General features: G+C 36.9%; 2 protein-coding genes across 2 annotated transcripts; both read left to right on the top strand.

The window, feature by feature from the left end:
* Nucleotides 1-1,709: 1,709 nt before the first annotated feature.
* On the top strand, nt 1,710-9,254 carry LOC111518023 (uncharacterized). The gene is made up of 5 exons (XM_023174342.2): nt 1,710-2,047; nt 5,558-5,729; nt 6,008-6,101; nt 6,163-6,339; nt 8,837-9,254. Exons 1-5 carry the CDS (start codon nt 1,968-1,970, stop codon nt 8,992-8,994), a joined length of 681 nt encoding a protein of 226 aa, XP_023030110.1. The 5' UTR covers nt 1,710-1,967; the 3' UTR covers nt 8,995-9,254.
* Nucleotides 9,118-13,065, top strand: LOC111518024 (uncharacterized). Its single transcript, XM_023174343.2, has 3 exons — nt 9,118-9,254; nt 9,456-9,586; nt 12,730-13,065. Exons 1-3 carry the CDS (start codon nt 9,188-9,190, stop codon nt 12,976-12,978), a joined length of 447 nt encoding a protein of 148 aa, XP_023030111.1. The 5' UTR covers nt 9,118-9,187; the 3' UTR covers nt 12,979-13,065.
* The last annotated feature ends 401 nt before the right edge of the window (nt 13,066-13,466 follow it).

The following is a 13,466-nucleotide window of genomic DNA, read 5'->3' as shown; positions in this document are numbered from 1 at the left end:
CAAATAACATCACATAACAATAACAAGTTAGCTTGTTCACAAACATATGCGGTTTCTTGAGAGTATAACGAGGTGATTTTCAACTGAAGGGTTCTTTAAGGCAAACCATCTAAAAAGGCTTGTCATTAGGACGTTATCGATTCGTCAACCCAAATTTTGGACTAAGTGTGGCGCGTTTACCCACCTTTGATCCAGATAATAGATTTTTCAATTCTCTCGTCTGTTGGCTCTTATTTTCATTAAATATGTCGTGACCGCAATACTTTTTCTGGTTTTTCGAGCAACAAAATATTTCTCCCCCACTTTTTTTGAATCTGAAACTTCTTTTTAATAATTGGTGGAATGTCGACCTTTTGAAATTTGGTAGATCAGGATCATCGTTTACAACTTTTAGAACGGAATTTATTGTAGGCATTTCGTTTCGGAAAAAAATTATGTACTTTTCTTCTAATAGCGTTCAAATCAAAATCGTATACCTCATTAATAATTTTCTTTCGTGAGGGATAGGGTTTTGGAGCCGAAAAACAATATTCTCTCATAACTTCATAGATACCTACTTGAAAGAGACACTCCAGCACAATTTCATCAACCGACAATACAGGATATGCTTCAATTTGATTTTTGTTAATGTTGATAATTACAGTTTTTTCACTAATAGTGAGGTGCAGTTTTTTCATTTTTATTTATATGGAGTGTAGGGACACAAATTAGCAGTTTCTTCAGCCATGTCAGTACTTGACTTTTTTGAATTTCAAACTTCAAAATACCGTATATGTACACACCACAGGCGTTAAAACGTAACTGACCACTCCGACACTGTAGCGATATACCTGAAACAATGAATTCCGCCAGTCGATTGCAGTTAATCTGATTGGTCAGCGTAAGGAGGCTTGTTTATTTCACCCAATAGATGCAAATATGCGTGGTGATCGTTTTGATCACGCATCAATCATTGTTTGGGTTGCTTTGTTTGCTGGATGCATATAGTTTAGGTAAATACATGTTTTATTTCTTCACCTATATCCTGGTGTCTGTAGTACTCGAAAAATGTATCAGCTATCTGACACGGCAACGTCACTTTCAATTTTCAAGTCAATTATTATCAAACATATATCATGCCAGCGCGCATAGGAACTGTCGTTCGTAAAAAGCGCTGCCTAATCACTACCTCATTACTACATCTTTATCACATCCTATTCTTAAATATGATCAAACAGACCGATACTTGAAGAAAACCCATTATGACCTATTCAAAAAACACACTTTAATGTGAGATTTTCACATTGAAATGTGTTTTTTGAGTACGTTATCCTATGTATGTTTCATAATTTTAACAGAAAAGTGAATAACTGTTCAAAATCAAATATGTTTATTGAAGGAAAGCAGTACCAGTCCTATTCCACGTGTCCTAAATTACCTCCTGGTCCATATTATACTCCATATGAAATAAAAAGTAGCTTCAGATCTAACAAAAATGACATGATTGAGGAACCAGGAACTTGTGAGTATTCACACAAATGTTTGCATTCTCAAAACCCGTAGTGGATATGTTCAAGGTATGGGATCCAGAATAACCTCCAAAATAACATCTTGGAATCCGTACTCGGAACAACTTCTGGTTAAAAATGACATCATCGAAAAGTGGGGACAAATGTCGTATAGAGATGTTTTACACTGTCATGGAGGAAACTACAATCTTCGACCAAAAACCTAACAAACGTGAAGCAACTTGGACAACTAGCCGTCATCATGAACTGTCACGATTGTCATTCGCTCACCACAAAATGGAATATTTGAACATTTTGATAAGATTGTCACAAAATTTTGCGGTTTACGTGATCCTGAGACTCCTATTCAACTTCCTTTGGCCTCAACTACGCACTGTGACAAATTTGGTGATGAAAAAAATCGCCAGTAAGTGAACTTATTTATGAGAGTCCAAATTGTAAGTGCGAAATACAGATACAATGACTGTAGATAAGGATACTTTTCTCACCAGTAACAGGAGGGACTACAAATGGCCTTATCCCAAACCAATAGTTTCCAGGTGAGCAGAATGAGTATTTTGTAAATATTCCAACATTTTTAGTAGTATTCTATAATATCATATTTAAACGGTATTTATCATCGTCAGTTAAACCAATGTTTACCGATTCTGTAGTCTTTGGTTAAACTGCGTGTGAAATCGTTTTGGTTCGTGTTAAGATGAACAAAACTATCAAATTTTTCCGATAATGTTGAACACGTTTGTATTTTTTGTTATTCATTCATTATAACTTCCTGTAGACAAAGTAGGAAATTACAAACTGAAATATATACAGCTGTTGGATTATCAAAATACTGCTTAATAAAGAAAAGACCGGAATTTATAATACGTTATAAATAATCGCAGAACACGATTATATGCCAATGTTATAATGATGTTTTTATGAAAACTTATTCGTATTTAGTCTGGTAATTTGCTCAGTAATTCCATACGTGTGCAAATTGGGACGGATTCACTTGCCACTAGTTATCAAAAACAGTAACAAATTTTTTTTTCAATTTCGAAAACAAATTCGAAACTCGAAGTACACCACACAGACAAAAACAAGTTTGAGTCGCATATTTTGTTATGAAATGTTTTCTCTCATTTGCACTACACAAATAGGAATTAAATTATTTTTTCCCTCATGTTCTACAAAGGAAAATTAAGTCTCAATCTTGTTTGAAACAAACAATACAACAAATTCATGAAAATAGTCTGCCTAGTGCCGATAATCGAACGGTCGCCGACCGTTGCAACATTGCAAATTCCCTTTACAAAAACACAGACAAAACACCGAAACTTTTTGATCTTTCCGCCTGCCGACGGGACATTTCATTGTTGATAGAAAACAGTCGCCTGCGACACAAAGTTTCCGAAATGTTTCTCACTTTGACAAATAAAGTTTTTGTTTTGTCGAAATTGACACAGTTGCTGTTTTGTTGTGGTTTTGTCCGTTTAGTGGAAATCCGTGATAAGATTTTCTTTTTAGTCATTTAAATAAATTCAAATTTCAGTGTTATTTAGATATTACGGTATACCATAACAGCCTAAATATCATTCCATTGAAAAATTAAACACAATCTAATAATAAAAAAGTATACCTTTTTTGATAAATTTTTGTCATCAAGAGCTTCAACTATAAATTTGTCAATTTCTTCCTTTGTAAATACGTTTGATTTCTTAGGTTTATAATTACTGTTTTTTCGTTTTAAAAATGCTACAACCGTGAAAAACTTTGAAATGTCAATATTTTCTTTTATTGCAAATGTCGTTTTTAGCATGGAATAATTTGCCCACAATGTCGATACCTTTTTGCCTTGTACAGGGTTTGGTTGTCATGGAAACACCGGCAAACGTTTTCATGGCCTAAGTAGATGTTGCGCGCTTATCATCGACATCACGTATTCATTATGGAAACTGTACCGTTTCAATTTGACATGCAACAATTCATAGCTGCCTTGGGTTATCATATAACCAAGGAAATTTTTTTCTCACTATAATGCAGAATTGAGAAATTATAAGTTCTGAACATACAGAAGCGATGATAGAGGTGGAACATTGAAATATATCAAAAATGCAATGAGATATTTCCTAGATTTATAATAAAATTTGACACATGCCAAATTTTTACATGAATAAAGCCAGTCTGATTAGAAACACGCTCCACTCTACTTGATATTCCGATATATTCAACAAATTTTTAGAAAATTACTAATGCCAAAATTGAAATTGTTAATATATCAATGTTAGTAGTGAAAAAAATTCTACATATACTATCTGATCCTTCGTTTTATTGTTCAGTGACAGATTTTTAACTTTTTCCATCAACAATTCTAAAAGTTCTGGCTCAAGTTCTGTTTGAGGAAACCGATGACGTTCACTTTGCAAATCATTACAGTTTGGTGCACAGCTCTTCTGGGGGCGAACACTTCCTGAGTTCATTTTCACAATCAAACACACGAATAACGAAATGAATGAATTGAAATAAAAAAGTTAACTGATATTGACAGACGCATACTAATTTATAACTATACGTACACATTATTTGTTTCATCGTCAGTCGGATCGGATGATAATGACAGGATGAATAATGATTTGATATTTGATTGACGACATTGACGTTTGACGGTCGGATATCGGATGATAGGTAATCTGTTTTATCCACAGAAACAGATTTTTGACAACAGCGCCGTACCGGATCCGTTAACATAATAAAACCAAGTTCTGCTAGGGGCCATTTGAGAGTTTTCTCTATATATACGTGCTTTGTGGTATACCGGAGCGCTCGTGACACAGAATATATTAATGCTGCTGTAGTATCGAAGGATTTGACGGTCTACGGACATCAAATTAGTTATAATAAACGGTCGGAAATTGATATGTTTAGTTTATTTGCTGTTATTATTATTGTTTTTAGTTTTTGAAGTTGGTTATAAGTAATTTATCACAAAATATTCTATAATAACCTTCAATTTCGTTTTAATATGAGCATACGCCTATGGTATATGGTATAAAGAACGAAATTGGTTCCACACTTCGTTTCGAGGTCACCAAGAACTTTGTGAATTTATAAATGGAAGTAGTGGGAGTGGACTTACCAAACCATATAAGTGCAGGTTGTTCGGCCGACCCGATCTGCTCGGAAGGTTCGTACATTCTTAACGTACTGGCGTTTCGTAAAGATGATGTCGTAAGTTTCTTGATCGTCATTGTTTCTTTCTTTCGATTGAAATTCTTGTCATGCTTGTACATTTCAAATGCCTAACGAACTAACTGATTGTGAAAAATCGATAAGTAGACAAAAAGTTGGAATGAAAAGCCTTTGTAAAAAGACCTTTGTCTACGTTTGAGATCGATTTTCTAGCTGTTGTTGCGCCCCACAAAGCAAGACGCAACGACATACACCTTTCTACCTTTTGTTAGAAAAGTAACTGACATGATAGATCGCCTCCTTCGAAAAATATATTTCAAGAAAATCCAGCATTGCCCAAGGATAGAAGAGACTCTAAATCAAAACCAGAAATTTACCGCATTACATGCTCCTAATAAGTACGACAAAGTCGATATATATTGGCACAAGCAAACTTCGATTCGCACGAAGGTTTCCGAGCATGTAAGACGGATAATCACTTCTGGCAGAGCGCGCACTAAGCACTGAAGAGCATAGGATAAACTTCGTGTAGACCCAACTTCTTGCATTCTCAGGCTTTCACAATCGCTTAGTTTATGAAGCACTGACATATACAAGCTTGACAACAATTTCAATGGAAAAGACGACACATAAGGATCAACACAATTTCGGCACCAGCTTTACGAAAAACCAGTAAGTGGCTCCCCCCTCTCTTTCGACACTCATAAATATAGCATGCACCCACCTCTACTTTTGAAAGAGATACAAGATACCTCTGAAAATATCAGCCACTCGGCCGGCGAAACATCAGGAGAAAATTTCAACAGACAACCAGTGTCACAAGATGGCAACGACATCCCAAATATCTACAACAATATTATTGACACAAATATTTTTAGGCCGTCTCAACCACCCATCCGAACCAAAGTGAAGAACTTCTACGTAGCCAGGCTTGTTGAACCTTACTGCCATTGCGATGCCCATCTTTATGAACCGGAGATGGGAAGGTACAAAAAACTCGCCCAAAAAGAGTCCAGCCTTTACCAGCAACTTGATGAACTTAGCAAAAAGGTGAAAATGTGTGATATTTGATCCAAATGGATTTGAAAAGTCATTAGATTCTGAGGATATTTTTCAGTTTCACCATTTTTGAATTGGTATTGAAAAAAATAATTCATAAGAGAAATCTGCCAGTGATATGGCAATGCAAAGGATCATGCAGAAATCTCGAAACCAAAATTTTCTTACACTTACAAATGTAGTGAAATATTGAACACTGTTCTCGTAGATTACTACTGAAGTTATTTGTTTTTTTTTTGAAGATGAAATCAAACGATTTCTTCTTTCAGATGGCAATATTATCTAGTGATATTCTAGATCATCCATGTGATAATGATGATGAAAAAATGGAAACCATTTACCAAACGGATTACAAAAAGAAAGGCAAGATTAGAATGTTTATGATCTAATGATCATTAGAAAATTTATTTCATCAATTTTTCAGGATTACCATTGGCGAAGTACAGAAAACTCTCAGCTGCGATAGATTCTCCTGTAGGCATTCCTGTCAAAGGGGAGGTTATTGGACTAGGACGTGGTTACAGAGACCCGACCAAATTTAGACAGAGTACTTTCTTGAAGCCAAATATAGATGTTTGCCCGCAAGTAACGTTCACAAGAAGTGAGTCAAATTTGCACTTTTGTATCCAATTAAACTCTCAGGCAATAACCCCAAAAACCCAAGGTTTTTCTCCAGAAAATAAGTTGCCAAGAGATGCCATTGCCGCATTCATATTGAGTTTTATAACCTCCCTCCGTTAAATTTGAGAAACATATCAGAAGAAAACCTACACAGCTTTCATATTTTCACTTGTACTAGTTTTAAGTACATATCACCAAATATTTCCATTTTTTTCAAGTTTATCAAAGTGTGTTAATTAGGTTAGGTCAAAAGTGAGTAGGTCTATTGTCGAACACTACCTAAAATAGAGTTGTCTGTCCTTCTTCATCTTCCACTGCCTGAACCACTGTGCATGCTGTTTTAGGCAAGTGCAAGTGCAAGTGCAAGTGCATTGGCTTGGGACGTGGGAGTTGAATAAGTCGACCATCGGATGCCTGCTTTCACGTAGCCCCGCTGGATACGGGAATGACAGAATCACTTGTGGTTCTGTTATTCCCTAACTGAATGGCATCCCAACAATGTTTTAATCCTGAGGTGTGTGTATCCGTGCCGTGAGGATGAATGACACTGAGCCTATATCCTGACTCTACGTAACCTTCGAGATACCGGGCGCCCTCTCGTCGTAGCATCGCCTTGTCACGATAATGCGGGGCTCTACCGTGATTGACCTTCTTTCTCTAGCTACTCGTGGAACTTTTATGGACAGAGTAAACTTAAAAATTCTTTCTGACGCTGATTCTACAGAGGAAATAGATGTCAAGCTTACGACTCCAACTGACCTCTCTGTAAATTTAGATCAGGAGCGAGAGCTTATCAACTCTCCAACTCCTGATCCAATAACTGAACCTAAAAAAATAATGTTTCAATAACCTTCATGTGGAAAGGTTGTCGCGGGTATTAGGGTGGGAATCTTGCACCTTGACTATACGACTACCTCATTAACGATGAAACAACAGAGCATATACTTTGTGCCTGCCCCGCTGGGGACCGAATCAGGTTTTTAGAGTTCGGCAGAGCCGTACTTTCCATCTGACCTGAAAAACCAATCACCATACAAGCTAATCGGCTTCGTTGAGAAGCTGGGTTCATTATTTGGTCGAGTGTGAATAGGTGTGAGCCATAATTAATCCTTACAGTTTACGGTGGAGGGTCGAATAGACCCTCTCACTTTGGACCTAACCTAACCTAACCTGAAATAGAGCGCCTAATTTTGAGTCAAGATTCGTGAACCTCGAATTATAACGTTGTTTCAAAAGTTTTGAAAGTTTAATTATATGATAATTAACTATATGATATAGTTAGGCAATTTTCGGCAAATTTTTCTCTATGAATTCAAATTGAACCAAAGCGCTGCCGAACCAGTCCAAAAAATCAACCAGGCATTTGGCAACGATAGTGCTGATGAACGCACTATTTGACGTTGGTTCGTGAAATTTCGTTACGGAAATTTTAGCTTCGAAGATAAGCCCAGAAATGGTCGACCTACAGTAATTCAAGACAAGGATTTGAGGACCCTGATGGAGACTAACCCATGAGAAACGGTGCGTGGGATGGTGGAAAAACCAGGCGCCAGCTGCCATGCATTTTTGTATGGTTCAAAACGTATTGGAGACGTCAAAAATCTCGATTTGAACGATTGATAGAAATTGTCACGTTTCGAAGTCTGTTCTTCTTTGCCTTTGCTCAACCAACACCTTTATGGATCGAATTTTCACCTTTGATGAGAAGTGGATTGTCTACGATAAAAGGAGACCCTCAGTTCGGTAGTTGGACACCAATAAGCTACCCAGACACTTCTCAAAGGCCAAAACCCACCATTAAAGACCATGATTAATGTATGGTGATCAGCGGCTGTTGTAATTCACTATAACTTTCTGCAGTCGGGTCAGACCATCACAGCAGAGTACTATTACATACCGGAAATTGCGTCAGCAGCACCGGTACTGGTCTACAAAAGGGGTCCGACCCTGCTTCACCACAACACACTTTCGAACGTTTCACAAATCACCGTTCGAAAATTGAAGAAATTGAGTCAAAGTTTTGCCTCAACCAGCATACTCCCCAGACCTCTCGCCGACCGACCTCATTTTTCCAAGCACTCCGATAACTTTCTCACCGGAAAAACTTCGCCAATCAGGACCAGGCATAAACAGCCTTCGACGACTTCATCGAATCCCGTGCACACAATTTTTATGCTGAAGGTATTCATCGACTTGAGTTGCGTTGGCAAAAGTACACTGATTCAAATAACGCTCATTCTTTTTAAAATTCCCTCAAGATGGAAAAACCAAATTTTACCGAATAATAATCCATTATTTCATTTGAATAATTATAAATATATTGTTCGTGACTGATACAATTTCCGTATCATTATTCATGGTAACTGATTCATTTTCATTTTTGCAATAACTCCTACTAGATATCAGTTGAAGTTGTTGAATGGAAACTGCAAAAATACTCGATAAACCGTGGAGCTCATTTTTACTTTTATTTACAGCTCCTACCCTTGTAGACGAGTGGTTCATGCCTAGGACAGGAGAAAGCGAATACCACGATGCATTTAGCCGAGTAGGAATGAACATCATAAAAAGTCGACAGCAGTATACCGAACCCTTACCATCTTCCAGACGAAGAGCTGATGATCCTTGTTCTTAGCAAGTGTATCTTGTTTCCATTGAAGTGAATCAAATGACCTGTTCACATATTTTCACAGTAAAAGTCAACAAACTTTGTTATTCAATAAAAAAATGTCGAATCAACAAATCTGTTGTAAGTTGTTCGAGTTTCTTTACGATGACAACAAAAATATTCATTACGACAGTATCAATAGTTGCAAAACGTTTGCGAAATGAAGCAAGTCAGTAGTATTATTCTCATGAGTTTATTTTTGGAGATTACTGCACTTTTTGATAACGGTGAGGGTTTTTTTTAATAATTGGTGTTTTTATTTTTATTTACCAAGTAGAGAATCGGTTTGAAATTCTCAAGGATGGCTCCTTTTGATTTCCATTTTTGAAAAACAGTATTTTCACTGTTGGTACCAACCTTCAGCTCAACTTCTAGTGCGACAAAAAAAATTCTACACAAAGAGTCATCACCCTATTCTCATTTCACAGAAATAACTCTGAAATGCCATGGCAAAACCTTCAACAATGTTACTCTCACTGCCTATTATCCTGACTATACTGACCAGGATCACGAGCAGGGTTATCAGGACAAACATGGCCAAAAATTGAGGACCTTACAGGTGAGCAACTCATAATCTACATTCATATGACAAAAAATTATCTGACATGGTTCAGAGAATTAAATTCTCAACTCACCTCAAACATAAAGTTTTTTTACAATGACTGCAGTTTTTGTTGATTAATATATCAATTTGAATATTAAATACTCTAGACCACAAATTTTCTTTTAAATTACTTTCCAACACAACTCATTGATATGAACTTTTTTTTTCTAGGGGATTTATTTACATATTTTAGAGAGCTGTAAACAAAATTATTTCAAACAATATAATAATATTTGTAAAATAATTTCATATCTCAAATGCGTTTTCGACATACACATATTTGTAAACGAATAAGAAAATTTAATTTTATAATGTATAAACATTATTTTCATTGATTTGCAAAACAACATCGTAGATGGTTTTTAATATGGAATTTTTTTCTCTTATCTGAACTGTCTTTCAATTATCTGATGAATCTATGAAAATAAGGAAGATTTAGTAATATATGACATCAGTTTGTTTCAGGCAAATTTTATATTACAGTTTCAAATCTCTGAATATACTTTGAAGTAACGAAGGAATATCTAAGTTGATAATTTGAAAAAAATTACCCGTTGTTTATTACAAAATGGTAACAAAACACTTAGTGTATGTATATGAAATGCTTGAGCCCATTTTCACAACTACTTCGAAGAGAGGAAAGTCATTTAAAAATCGAACCAGAGAAATGGAAATACTAACATACTAATACTTTGACAAATTTTGCGAGAGTCAAAAAGTAGGGTAATAAAATAGTTTGAGAAAAAATCGAGCTAACCATTGATCTGTCACTGTACATGTGTCGTATTACTAATCGATAGAGAATTTTGTACTCTTTACAGTGATGCTATTAATTTTTTTTTCCAATTTTTATATTCTGCGTCTTTTCAGCTTATTACTTACTATATGACGTCGTTGGGCGATTTTCGGCCAATTTTTCTGTACGAATACAAAGTGAACCAAAGCGCTGCCGAAACTGCCCGAATTGATCGGCGAAGTTCTGCCTCAGATCTCTCGCCAGCCAACTACTATATTTTCAAGCACTTCGATAGCTTTCCCACCGGTAGAAACCTCGACAATCAGGACCAGGCAAAAACGGCATTCGTCGACTTTATTGAATCCCGATTACGAAATTTTTATGCTGACGGAATCATTCGTTTTCTGTTACGTTGGCAATATTGCACTAATCCAAATATCACTTTACTCGATAAAATTGAATGACTACTCACTGAGATATTACAGTTTGAAGTGGACTCAGAAAAACGGACATATTGTCTTTTCACCACATTCCAAATCAGAAAGAGTCTGATTGATTAAAAGAAGGCAGGCATACTGAGTCGACATACTAGCTCGAAAGCCTTACATGCAGTGAATCACTTTGAAGGTTAAGGTAGATTTTTTGCTTTGTATTGTCTTCAGTTTGATAGTTAGCTTAGGTCCAAAGTGAGTGGGTCCATTCGACCCTCCACCGCAACCCGCAAGGGTTTATTGTGGCTCACACATATTCACACTCGACCAAATAAACCCAGCTTCTTAACGAAGCCGATTAGTTTGTATGGTGAGAGGTCTTTCAGTTCAAATGGTGAGAGTACGGCTCTGCCGAACTCTAAAATCCTGATTCGGTCTCCAACGGGGCAGGCATAAAGTATGTGCTCTGCTGTTTCATCATTTTCCAAATAGAGGCGATACACACTGTCTTCCAACAGTCCGAGTCTCTGCATATGATGATTCAAATGACAGTGACTTGTAAGAAGGCCTGTTAGACATCGTAGTTTATCACTACTATAGTCCAACAACTGTTTGGTATCAAGCTTCGAAGGGTGAATAAACTCCTTGGAGTGAGCCAATCCTGGAAGATTCTGCCAGAAGTCATAAATCTTCTTACCATCCAGGTGTTCAATATTTGTTTGGCAAAGCCTTAAGCGATGCCAATGACAGGTTCTGGTCCGATGAAGCTGCATGCACCCTTGCAGCACCATCCTTTGCAAGGGAGTCAGCAGCCTCATTGCCTTCCAGGACAGTATGGCCAGGAATCCAAACCAGAGACAATCTGTTAAGTCTTCCTATCGAGGAGAGTCGTTTTTGGTAATTTGCTACCAATTTAGACATTGCTCGGTAGGAGCCAAGAGCTTCCAACGCCGCTTGACTGTCCGAGAGTATTTTTATTGACTTGTGTATGAGGTTGGATTCTTCCAATCTCTCTGCACACAATTCAATAACATAAATATCCGCTTGAAATACAGTCGCATAGTTTCCTAAGCAGGTTGATATCTCTGCCCTGGATCTGCAACTGAAAACACCTGCACCAGAACTGGAAGGTGTTTTTGATCCATCTGTGAACCAACTATCTGTTCCTAATATTTCCTTCTCCCGGAGGATCCAGTCCTTTCTACTAGGAAACAGTACTTTATGAGGCAGTTCGTAGTTGACAGTTGGAGGCATAAAGTCAGAGGTCATTTCCAGAATGCTGTGACTTCCAGTGTCATCCAACAGTCTGTTGCACTCTGCATTAAATTGATTTGTACAATAGGCAATGTGCAGTCCATCTAGCCTTTCTCTCCAGAAAAATTTGGAGAGGAGGTAGATCTAGAAGGATCTCCATGGTCACTGACGGTGTGGTACTGATGGCCAGACAAGCCTGTCTCTGTGAGCCAGAGAGCTTTTCCTGGGCAGTTTTCTGTAAAGCCTTCGGCCGCCAGGTAATTGTACCATAAGTGATCATTGGTCTGACAATCATGACATGAAGCCAATGGGATCTAAATCCCAAGTTTTACCACAAATCCTTCGACATAGCCATAGGGACAACCTGGCTTTGTGTAAAACTTTTTCCCAGTGAGCATTCCAGGTAAGTTTTTTATCAAGGACAATGCCAAGATATATATAAATAGAATAACCCCACCATTGAGGACCTCGCCGTTGAGGCAGTTTGATAGTCATTTACTTATTTTATTTTTTACCATTTTAATTATTGATTATACAAGCTGGAAAAAAATTAAGGTTTATACGTTTACACGTTATGAAGCCCGGTCAGGTCGCTAATTTCAAATTTGATTGTTACCGCTCTCTTCTGCCGAACAAAAACTGTTTGAGTAAAGTAATACCCCTTTTTTTATTTGCAGGATTATGTTGACAACAGAGCTGAATTCGTTACATTAGCCATGGATAGTATGCTGGATATACCTTACGGAACGAAAGTATGCATACCCGAACTCAACGAACATTTTGGACATAGAATCCTTTTAGAAGTAAATGACTCCTCTTTCGATTTAAAAGGCAGCGGGTACATGAGAGCAGACATTTGTGTGAGGACGGAAATCGACAGCTATGACGAAGCTGTTAACAGGGTTGTTACCCTTGTATTTGTGTGAAAATTGCTTTCATAAGAAAATTCAGTCAACTTCACCATATTCATTATAAATAATATTTTTATATAATAAATGATTTTTTTCTCAATAGTTCTCAGAAGTATATGATGGTATATAATAAAATAGCAGAAATCAGGACTATATTCAAGAAAAGGGGCAAAAGGGACAAATGCCCTCATTAAAGTGAATAGATAAAATCCCTAACATGTAGATTTCAGATTTCTTTATAACTTGAAAATAATTAGAAAGATGAAAAGGTTTATTTCAATGTAGATCTTGATTTGAGAAGTATAACAGTAAAAAATATCTATTTATCGATATTTTTCAGCTGCAGGAAAACCAGGAAAACCTGCAGCACCACATCCTCTGAAGATCTTGATCTGCCAATCTCCTTTCTCTCTCATAAAACAAAATGTAGGGTGTCTCCAGAGGCTCCAATACATTCAATACACAGTCAGAACACTTCGTGACACGACTATCATCAAACATAA

Source organism: Leptinotarsa decemlineata, unplaced genomic scaffold (assembly GCF_025532065.1).
Source record: "Leptinotarsa decemlineata unplaced genomic scaffold, Ldec_3_MD MMD2_P_RNA_scaffold_6, whole genome shotgun sequence".
Classification (NCBI taxonomy): domain Eukaryota; kingdom Metazoa; phylum Arthropoda; class Insecta; order Coleoptera; family Chrysomelidae; genus Leptinotarsa; species Leptinotarsa decemlineata.
The sequence above is the reverse complement of the archived record's forward strand: the minus strand, read 5'-3'. Positions and strand labels throughout refer to the sequence as shown.

Coding starts and splice junctions, on each gene's coding strand:
- LOC111518023 (XM_023174342.2), top strand. CDS start 1,968: ATGACTGTAGATAAGGATACTTTTCTCACCAGTAACAGGAGGGACTAC. Junction 5,730..6,007: donor TTGATGAACTTAGCAAAAAG/GTGAAAATGTGT, acceptor TTCTTCTTTCAG/ATGGCAATATTATCTAGTGA. Junction 6,340..8,836: donor GCAAGTAACGTTCACAAGAA/GTGAGTCAAATT, acceptor TTTTATTTACAG/CTCCTACCCTTGTAGACGAG.
- LOC111518024 (XM_023174343.2), top strand. CDS start 9,188: ATGAAGCAAGTCAGTAGTATTATTCTCATGAGTTTATTTTTGGAGATT. Junction 9,255..9,455: donor TACTGCACTTTTTGATAACG/GTGAGGGTTTTT, acceptor CTCATTTCACAG/AAATAACTCTGAAATGCCAT. Junction 9,587..12,729: donor AAAAATTGAGGACCTTACAG/GTGAGCAACTCA, acceptor TTTTATTTGCAG/GATTATGTTGACAACAGAGC.